The sequence below is a fragment of the Ailuropoda melanoleuca genome, chromosome 12 (assembly GCF_002007445.2).
Source record: "Ailuropoda melanoleuca isolate Jingjing chromosome 12, ASM200744v2, whole genome shotgun sequence".
NCBI classification, from domain to species: Eukaryota; Metazoa; Chordata; class Mammalia; order Carnivora; family Ursidae; genus Ailuropoda; species Ailuropoda melanoleuca.
In genome coordinates, this window is record NC_048229.1 from 31,395,304 (window position 1) to 31,406,132 (window position 10,829).

General features: G+C 56.2%; 1 protein-coding gene across 1 annotated transcript in view; it reads right to left on the reverse strand.

Annotated features, from left to right (window-relative positions):
- The window catches only part of GRIN2D (glutamate ionotropic receptor NMDA type subunit 2D), a 32,612-nt gene that overhangs the window by 18,261 nt on the left and 3,522 nt on the right, over positions 1-10,829 (reverse strand). The window contains 6 exon segments of the mRNA XM_034638768.1: positions 615-768; positions 1,229-1,397; positions 1,672-1,883; positions 2,442-2,556; positions 6,349-6,968; positions 10,575-10,829. The exon segment at positions 10,575-10,829 is cut by the window's right edge and continues 17 nt beyond it. Coding sequence (XP_034494659.1) covers positions 615-768; positions 1,229-1,397; positions 1,672-1,883; positions 2,442-2,556; positions 6,349-6,968; positions 10,575-10,829 — 1,525 coding nt within the window.

Consider the following 10,829-nt stretch of genomic DNA (forward strand, 5'->3'; position numbering starts at 1 on the left):
GGCCCAATCTCCAAAGGGGCCTTCCTGCCCTCTCCTGGCAGCACCAACCCCATTCCTCTCCACCTCCCACCCCGGCTTAATTTCTCATACTATTGCTCACCACCTCAAGTGATCTTGTCCACATATTGCCTTAAGAGATTATTTTCTGTCTTCCCCATGAGGCCAAGAGCTCTTAGAGGAGAGGGGCTTGTGTGCACAGCCCAGAGCGTGGCACATGAGAGGTGCTCAGTAAACACTGAGCAGTGAGTGGAGCCCTTACCACGGGCCCTTATCATGCTAATCTCTTTTCCTCAACTCATATACAGGGGAAGACTTGGGGTTTGTGGGGCCTGAAGCTTATACCATGTGGAGGGTTGTCTTTAAGAAAAAAAGACAAAATGATGAATACAAGAACACAAGGTACAGGGCCTTGAAGAGAATGTGCAAGAGAAGGTTCCTGAAGCTTCAGTTTCCTTGGCCTCATGGTAAAATGGCTTCTCCCATTTTACAGATTGGGAAACCTTAAGTCAGGAGTGATGCCACCTTACCAGTCACACCGCGGGGACAGGCAATACCAGGATAGGTACTGGGCACACAGCTGGCCCAGTGTTGCCGTCCCAGGAGCCTGGGCTCACCGAGGAAGGCCGAGGGGGACACGGTGCCGTTGCTGCGCGCCACCATGACGCTGATGCCCGTCTCCACGAAGGGCACAGAAAAGTCCACGATCTCGGACCGCTCCTCGTTGATGGTGAGGGAGCCGATGGCCATGTCCGCGCGCTGGTAGAACACCTAGGGGGAGGGCGAGGAGGGGGTGAAGGAACCTGGCTGGCTCAAGCGCACAGAAGTGGACGGTGGGCAAAGTCCCGAGACCAATGGCAGGGTGAGAGGGAAGGCTAGGAGGGTGACGGGGTGGCGGAGGGGCACTCAAGAGTGGGGCAGAAAGGAGGAGGTGAGAGTCGGGGAGCCAGGGGGGTAAGAGGTATCCCCAGGATCCGTCAAGCTCCCAGAACAAGCTCTCTGGATGTGGGCTCATCTTGGCCCCGCCCCCTTCGTGTAAGAGGGCCACTCTCCTGGCCCCGCCCCCGCCTTGTGCCCCCCCCCAGCAAAGGCGGGTCTTGGGGTGGCCCCACCCCTCCAAAGCCCGGGCTCCACTCCTCTTGGCCACACCCCTCCACCCAGAGAGCTCCAGCGGCGTGGCCCTGCCCCAGCCTGCCTCCATCGCCCCCATTTGGTGGCGGCGTGCCCCCACCTCGCCGATCATGCCGTTCCAGACGCCGTCGATCTTCTTTCCGTGCTTGCCGTTGGTGACCAGGTAGAGGTCGTAGCTGAAGCCGATGGTCTGCGCCAGCCGCTTCAGAATGTCAATGCAGAAGCCCTTGCAGCACCGCTTTTCCGGGCGGGGGGCGTCCGGAGGAGGGCTGCGGGGAGCGAGCAGGCTTGGGGATGCTGGGGACCCCCCACTTCAGACTCTCCCGTGAGATGAGGGTATGGAGGAAGAGACAAGCAGCAGCTAAAACTATGGCGAGCGCCTTCTGGGGAAACTGAGGCTCAAAGGAGTTCCGTGACTTATCCAAGGTGACTAAGCTGGAGGGCTCTGCGGGTTCTGAGCTCCAAGGGAGAAGGGGGCGGGGGCCAGGACTGCTGGGCTTCAGGGGATTTTGAAGCCGGAATTCCTGGAGCCCGGGCTGTCACCTGTGGGTGCGGTTGAGCTGGCTCCGGCAAGGCACGGAGTCTCGGATGCAAGTGCCGCTGATGGGGTCGGCGGGCTCCACGATGACGAAGGGCCTCTCCTCCAGCGTGGCCACGGTGAGGTGCTGCGTGTCGTCCACTGGCTGCAGGAAGCGGCCGTAGCGGGACCACAGCGGGTACTTCAGGCGGAGGGTCTGCTGCTCCCAGCTGCCCACCTTGGCCAAGAGAGGGGGCTTCAGTCTCCGGGGCGGGGACTTTGGCCATCGTGGCCCTCCTTCCTCAAAACCCCGGGGGGCGCCTGGGTGGCACAGCGGTTAAGCGCCTGCCTTCGGCTCAGGGCGTGATCCCCGCGTTGTGGGATCCAGCCCCACGTCAGGCTCCTCCGCTGGGAGCCTGCTTCTTCCTCTCCCACTCCCCCTGCTTGTGTTCCCTCTCTCGCTGGCTGTCTCTATCTCTGTCGAATAAATAAATAAAATCTTAAAAACAACAACAACAAACAAACAAACAAAAAACCCGGGCTCTCAGCTCCTTCTCTCTTAGATCCAGGAGTCTAGGCCCCATTTCCCTCCTACCCCTAGGAACCCACGGGTCTGGGCCCCCAATTACTTCCCCCAGGACCTAGAAGTCTGGGCTCCTTCCTCCCTCAGAAGCCAGAGTCCAGGGCCTCAACCCTCATCTCTGTCAGGACCCAGGGGTCTGGTCCCCACACCCTCTCCCTCAGTACCCGGGAGTCCAGGCCCTCTCCCGTGCCCAAGGTTGGGGCTGGGACTCACCACCTCCCAAGTCCTGTCTCTGGTGAGGGAGATGACCACCAGAGAGGGGTTCACCAAGAAGCCGTCCTCATTGAAGGAATAATCCCGGTTGTCCCAGGTAATATTCATGAAGTACCTGCCCGGGAGGAAGGGAGGGGACATGTGGGTTCCTGGACTGGACCTAAGTGGCTGAAGGCCTTTCTACTGACCAGCCCTGGCCCCTAGCTGGAATCTCTCCCCCAAGGTCCTGAACGCCCAAATATTCCTCTTCTTTGTTCAGCACTCTCTGCTCACGACCCAGCCCCCCTGAACAAGGTCGCAGACTGTCAGCCTGAGTTTGAGGCCCTCCTGGAGACCCTGTGTGTCCTGGCCCCGAATGCCTGTGCAGCCCCATCTCTAATCTCTGCCTCCCCTCAAACTCCTTCCACCCCAAGCCCTTTCTGTACCCCACCAACATTGAATGCAAAGTGTCCCCAAAACATATCAAGCGGTTTCCCATCTCTTGACCATTGTACGTGCCTGTACTCTGTGCCTGAAAAATGCTTTTCTGTCCCTTCTCACCCGGATTGATTCTTATGTCTTCAAGATTCAGCTCAAGCGTCCCTTCCTCTGGGAGAAGCCCCAGAAGGTCTCTGGACTCCCAGACAATCTTCCTGAGGCAATGGTACCTGTACCGTGAATGCCTGTCCCCAGGCCCTGGTCACTGCACCACACCCTCAACTGCCATCCTCCCTCCTCAGCCTCCAACCTTAGTCCCCAAGTGCCACCTTCCTGCCCCCAGGATCTCTCCATGTCATCCCTCCTCCCCATCACCACAGACCCCCTGGACCTTTGCCCCAGCCCCCTGCCTGGCCCCCAACCTCCATTCTCTCTCCTCCAGTCTGGTCCACACTCCAGCCCAGAGGGGTCTTTCTGTACGCAAAACTGACTCCACTTCTTTCCTGCTCATAAACCACCCATGGCTCCCCAGTGCTCTACAACAAAATCCAGCCTCTCAGCCTGGCATTCCAGGCCCTCGTGGCCTGGCCCTGTCTACCGCCACCTGCAGCCTCATCACCCCGATCCCAATTCTCCCATCTTCATCCACCCTGAGCTGTTGTGGTCCCACCAACCTGCCTGAGTTTTCTCCCCTCTGGGCCTTTGTACGACACTGTTCCCCCTGCCTGGAATACTCACTATTTTTGGAGAACTCCTAACCACTCTTAGGATCAAATCCAAACCCCTTAGCCTGGCCAGAATGCCGTACATGAGCTCGGGCCGACATGGGCCTCACTTGTTTCTCCATAATGCCCTGTCCCCAGCCTTGCTCGCGAAGCTCCTGCCACAATGGCTTTGTTTCAGGCTCCCAAAAAGGCAATTCCAGCCCGAGCAAGTGCCTCTGACCTGCTTTCCCCCCTCCCTTCTCTTCATTCACATCTTCCAACACTCGGCTCTTTTTCTTTGTCCTTTTTTTTTTTTTCTTACCTCCAGATTTCACCTGCTCAGAAAGACCTTTCCAGACGACCTCACCTAACCTAGCACCCTGGGCATTTCTTATCACGTTCTACCTGTTTTATCACCTGCTGATATTTCTGCTTCATCGTTTTGTTTGTTCACTGTCTGTCTCCCCTATGAGATTGTCGGCTCTATGAGAGCAGGGACCTTGTTCAAAACCATGTACCCCTGGGCCCAAAGCGGTGCTTGGCACATTAGCAGACTCTCATAAAGACTCATTCAATAAATGAATGAATGAGCCATTCATCTGTCAGGTCTCAGCTTAGATGTCTCCTCCTCTTGGAGACCTTCCTGACCCCACAGGCTGATCCGTGACTGAGTAGCCTAGTTTGGAAGGCTGATTGGGGCCAATGAAATTCATCTTTTGGGAAGATGTTGGCTGTGAGAATTGGGGGGGGTGGTGGTAGACAGGATGCGATGAAATTATGAGTATCAGCGGACAGCAGAAATTCCGGGTAAACAGTGAGTGCTAAGAGAAGAATTGGACAGCCTCTGGGAGGGGCAGGTCAGACAGAGAGAGAGAGAGGGAGAGGCCAGGGCAGAGAGAGTAAGAGGGAGACAATCAGAAAGCGATGAAAAAATAGCTGGTCCCCAGGCTTGGCCTGAATTCCTGGCATCTGGGTTTCTGTGCGTGTTTATCTTCCCAATAAACTCCCTTCTCCCTTAGGAAACTTGAATGAGCCTCTGCTTCTGGCAACCAGAAATGTCCTGGCGCTGACAGTACTCCTGCTGGTGCTCCCACAATGCCCGGGCCACCTCCATGATTGCAAGCATCACACTGTGTTGTCATTATCCCGTCCCTGTCTGCCATCCCTACAGGACCCTGTGTTCTTTGAAGAGAAGTCCATGGTCTTATTCATCTCCGTGTTCCCAGCGCCCAGCATGAGCCCTAGTTCCTAGCGGGCGCTCAGTAAGTATTTATGAACGAGGGATGCTTTTCTCACCCTCTTGTCCCCAGATCCTGTCCCCCAAGTCCCTGATTCTTTAATTTTCCTCCCCTCGGTTTTCTTCTCCACCCGTCACCTCTTTCCAGGCTCAGCTCGGCCTCATTTCGGACTCAAACGCCTCTCCTTCCACGGTGCCGTCCCCAAATTCATCAATTTCTCACTGCCAACGCTTCCCATGGTGGTGATGCTGTTTCCCACCAAACCCTGTTCTCTTCTAAAACAACAGTGTGTAAGCCGGGCACACACCTGTCCAGCTAAAGCCCGCTGTTCCCAGTCCTCGATGCAGCTATCCCAAGCCCCACGCAGGTGAGACCTTCAGACTCTTAACAATTGGCATAGCGCAGGCGCTAGCCAATCAGAATCGACGTCTAACCAATTTGCATCGACGCGCCTGTAAACAACCAATAAGGCAGCCCTGGCCGCCCCACGTGCGCCTGTAAACGACCAATAAGGCAGCCCTGGCCGCTCCGCGACATCCCCGCTGTCTCACTTGCCCGGAAGGAAACTGCTTGCTCCCCACTTTCTCTCTTTCCCACTTTCCCACGAGCTAGAATTCAGACGTGCGGCAGACCCCACTTCCACTGCGCAAAGAAGGTGGTGGAGCAGCAAGGTGGGAGGGTTCTGGGTCCCTGACCACGTGGAGCCACAGAGCCAGCAGATAACCTGGAACACTCATTTCTGGAATTTTTTTTTTTTTTTTGAAGATTTTATTTGTAAGTGATCTAGGGGCGCCCTGGGTGGCTCGGTCGGTTAAGCATCTGCCTTCGGCTCAGGTCATGATCCCGGGGTCGTGGGATTGAGCCCCGCACTGGGCTCCCTGCTCAGCGGGGAGCCTGCTTCTCCCTCTGCCTGCCACTCCCTCTGCTTGTGCTCTCTCTCCCTCTAATAAATAAATAAAATCTTTTTTTAAAAAAAGTGATCTATACACCCCTACGTGGGACACGAACTCACAACCCCGAGTTGGAGAGTGGTACGCTGCACCAACTGAGCCAGCCAGGGGCCCCCATTTCTGGATTGTAAAATGAGGAAGAACAACTTCAATCTCGTTTAGGCCGCTCAATTGTTGGGTCGTTTTGTTACTGAAATTCAGCTTATACTCTAGGGAATCTCATCATACCTGAGGTGCCATCAAATATAGGGTGTATCTCTAGTTTTATGTACCCCAAAGAAAGAAAAAAGTGCTGCCAGTTAAGCCATGATAAGCCAGCGATCATAAGGTATAGCTTGATTTCAAAGACATTAAACTGTGGGAAAAAGTTCATATTAAAATCAGGAAATATCATAATACACTCACTCTGTCTTGGGTGCTTTTTCCAAATTACCTGATTTATCCCCAGGCAGGAGACCCAGCTATATCCATTTTACAGAAAAGTAAACTGAGGCTCTGAAAGGGGACGTGACCCATTTGAAGCTGCTCAGTCAGTGAGAACCCCAGGTAGTCAGGTCCTGGAGCCTTCCCACAGCCCTTCTACACCGACCCCACTCACCTGTGTAGACTCTCCCCTCGGTGGGTCCGGTTCTGGGCACGACAGTCATGGCCGAGCTCGGGCAGGAAGCCATAGTCACGCAGCAGAGCCTGGGCACCTCTGGCCACGACGGCCACACCAGCGGCCACGCGCCGGGCCAGGTCATCCCGCCAGCCAGCCGAGCGCACTGCAAACAGGCCGGCAGGCAGTGGGGCGCCTCCTGGCAGAAGAGGGGGCTCTCCAGGGGCTCCTGAGCCTCCGCCTCCAGCCAGCTGGGGCCCCACCATGAACCAGACGTAGCCAGGCCCAGTGAGGCCGGCCTCCTCAGCTGCCCGGAACACGGGCTCGGCTTCTTCCCGGGCACAGAAGAGCAGGCGGATCTGTGCACTGACGCTGCGGAGCTGGGCACCCAGCACAGCCTCGCCTGCTCCAGGGTCCAGTGTCAGTGCCCCGCGGTGCTCCCAGCCCACCATGCTGCCATCAGTCAGCACCTCGATGTAGGACAGGAAGGCCCGGTGGCCAGGGGCACGTGTGGTCACCGCTACAAAGGATGTCCAGTCATACTCCTCCAGCACCTCAAAGATGACCTGGAGCTGCTGCTCTGTGGAGGAGCCCAGCTGCAGGAAGGTGGAGCCCTTCTCCTGCGGGGGAGGAGGAAGATGTCAAGCCTCCCGATGTGGAGACCACAGCTCCCAGCAACCAGTAGGAGACTTCAGTTTCCAGTGGTCAAGACGGACTTCATCTCCCAGCAACTGATAAGGGCCTCCCGGCTCCCAGTGGCCACCAGTATGTTACGGCTCTCAATATGGCAACTGACCAGCTGTTCACCAAACCCCTCTCCTTTCCCTGCTGGTGCACAGAGCTAGGCGGGGTTAGGGTTAGCCATGTGACTGAGTTCTAGACTCATCCAGAAAAGCTCTCCCCCATGCACCTTACTCTCTTCTCTGTCTGAGAACAGATGCAGAGGCCCCAGAAGAAAACTCTGAAGTCCTAGGGGATTGCAGAGCCACAAGAGGGAGAAGCCTGAGTCCCTGAGTCAACAGTTGGAGGAGAGCCACGTCTAGTCAGGAAGACCTGTTTGGATTTTATAGGAATGAGAAACAGCCTCCTATTGGGTTGAGCCACTGAGACTTGGGGGTTTATCTGTTACAGCAGCTAACATTACCCTAGAACACACACAGCATCCAGGGAGGGAACTACAGTCCCCAGCATCCACTGAGAGGGACTACATCTCCCAGCATGCAATGAGGGTGCTGAAGGTACCGCCTCTCCCAGCAGGAAGCAGCTTTGCTGAGTGGTTTTGCCCTTCTCTGGTTTTCCTCCTACCTCCCTGTCTTCTTCTGTTTCTTTTGTGGGACTCTCAGTCAGAATTCTAAATGCAGAAGTGCCCTAGTCTTCTCTTTTCTTCTCTGTCCTCCCTCCTTGGTGATCTCATCTACACCCCTGTGTTTAAATACTGCCTTCTATGCTATCCAATATGGTAGCCAGTAGCCACCCATTTAAATGAATTAAAATTAAATAACATTTAGTTCCCTGGCTGCACTAACCGTATGTCAAGTGCTCAAGAGCCACATGTGGCTAGTGGCCATTGTACTGGACAGAGCAGATATAGACCATCTTCTTCATTGCAGAAAGTTCTATTACCTGGCATTGAGTATGTCGATGGCTCCTCTCCAGTCACGGTACCTCTCTCCTGGTACCTCTCTCCCGAACTCCGGACAGACCTATCCCCCTTTGTACTCAACATCTCCTCTTGGAATTCCAAGAGGCATCACAAAATTAGCATGTCAAAAACAGAACTCCTATCTCCCCCACCCCCACTCTTCCAGCCCCAAGCCTCTTCCTGGTGTTCCTTTCTTTATTCACCCAGCTGCTCAGCTCCCAAAGCTAAATCATCCTTTCCCTCTCTTTCCCTCATGCCCAATCCAGGCCATCTTCTAGTTTTCTAGGCATTCTGTTCAAAACAGAACCCCATTCTTAACTACTGCACCATCACAACCGATGTTGACCACTATCTTACTTAGACAGCTGTAACAGCTTCCCGACCCCTCTCTGCTAACATTTTTGCATCTTCCAGTCCATTCTCCATGAGCAGCCAGAGTCATCTTTTCAAAATATTAATTGGATCACATCCCTTTTTGGTTGAAAATCTTCCAACACTTCTACCTTAGAGTCAAAGCCAAAGGCCTCACTTTGGCCCACAGGCCCTGCATGAACTGGCCCTTGTTGCCTCTGTGACCTCATCTCCCACCACCCCCACCTCTCTGTTCTTCCACAAACACATCAAGTTCCTTCCAGCTTCAGCCCTTAGCTGTAGCCTCTCCGGGGGACACTCTCCCCCAGCTCCTCCATGCGGGACCTACCACTTCTCATTCCTCAGGTCCAGCTCAGGTGTCACCTCCTCAGGGGGGCCTCTCCTGACTGCCCTCCTGCCTTTCCTCCAGGACAGATGATCTGTTATTTGCTTTCTGTCTCTCCATTAGAATGCAAGCTCCATTAAGAGTGGGGATTTTGTCTTTTCTTTTTTTTTTTCCTTTTCACAGCTGTATTCCCCGGAACCTACAACAGCCCCGGCCCGGAGTCAGCCTTCAGTGAGAAGAGAAAGTGGATTTTCTTCCTAGGCGTGTGCTTGTGGTTCTATGTGTAGGAGATAAGGCAGTTGTCTCGAGCAGATGAGGTCTCCCAGCATGCAACGAGAATCCTGGGAGGACCTCATCCTTGGCAAGAGGAGATATGCTGAGGGCATCACTTTCCCAGTATTCAATGGAGGCACGACGGCCCTGGGAGGACCCGTCTTTCTTCCATCCAGAGATACTGAAGGGACTACATTTCCCAAAAGGCAACGAGAATACACTGAGCGGGCCACAGTTCCCAGGTCACAATAAACAGTGATCCACACTTCTCAGCAGCAACGAAGGCAGCAGGAACCACATCTCTGGGTAGGCCATAAAGGTGGCAGCCAGGGAGTGGTAAATTCATCTCGAAGGTGATCCGCTTGCAAATCTCTGGACAACTCCCGTCCAGAAGAAAGTTGGCCAGAGGCCCTTCCCAGAGTGCTCTGGACAGGAGAGAACTACGAGTCCCAGGATGTAATTGTGACCTAGTCACGAAGCCACAGGCCTTCACAGCAGGGAACTGGTGGGGACTTAGGCTCCACCCACTCAGATGGCCCCATTCGCCCCAGTACCGCCTCTGTTACACTGGCTCCACCCCTAAACAGACCCCGCCCCTTCTCAGACACCACCTGCTAGCGGATCTCTTCTCTTCAATGCGTACACCAGGCTTGGTCCAGTTCTGTCCTTTCCTACCAGAAGTCCACTCCGGCTAGTCCCCCTGTGCCCTGGGGCGGAAGGCCTCTTTCCAGGCCACAGCCCGCTCCAGGCTCTGCGCCCTCTCTCCTGCAGGCTTCTGGGTTTGACTTCTCATTGGCTGGGTCTGCTTTTCTGGTGGGCCTTCATCCTCCCAGGCCCACCCTCCGGATCCTCACTTCCCACGCCTTACACCTGGGGGCATGCCTCTGCCCAAACCCCGCTCCCGGGACTATTTCCCACTCTAGATCCCGCCCCTTTAGTCCAGAGCGTAGGCTCTGCCACCCTCCTGGCCTGCCTCCGCGCCACCTCACCGGCTAGCTCTCCCCTTCCCTGACTGCCCTCACCCCCGCTTCCTGGCTGCATGGTTCCTACCCTTCCCCAACCCACCCACGACCCCTCCCCTTCTTCCACGCCTCCTTTCACCGGATGGCTCTGTCCTCCTACCTAGACCTCTAGAGACCTTGCTCAGCTGGCTGAACACCTCCCTGTCCTTCAGTACCCTGACCTCCGCGTACCCTCTTTCTTGGCCCTCTCTCTGCCTTCCTGGCTCCTGCCTCCTCACCAGACCTCACCCCTTCCTGAACCCCATTCCGTCCTCCCTTGCTGACCCCCAGATCCCACTCCACCCTCAGATCTGGCCCCCTCTGGTGGATCCCTTTTTGTTCCCAGTCCCCGCCCCTTGCCCAGAGTCCATTCACTCCCCTGACTCCCTCCTCCCGGAGACCCTCAAGCCTCCGCATATTCTGACCGTGACTGCCTTGCTTCTTTCTCACCATGCTCCTAGGTCAGTCCCCCGGCAGGCGCCACTCGTCCTATAGGCCACGCCCCTCCAAGTCAGCCCCGCCCCTCATCTAGATCCGACTCTACCCTCGGACCCCACTCCGTCCGCGACGCCGACCCTCAGGCTTGGCCCCGCCCCCCGCAGGTCGCGCGCACCTTGGGCGTGAGCACGAGCGCGGCGCCGCCGTGCACGGCCACGATGGGCAGCGAGGTCTGCGCCGACAGGAAGTCGAGGATGGGCGCGACGGCGGGCGCGCGCGAGTCGTCCTCGAACACGACGCCGTGCACGCGCAGCCCCGACAGCAGGTCGCAGAGCTGCAGCACGAGGCTGCGCGGGTCCGAGCCGTTGAGCACCAGCGCTACCGGTCGCACGTCCAGGCCCGGGCTGCGCACGGCCGCCGCCACGGCCGG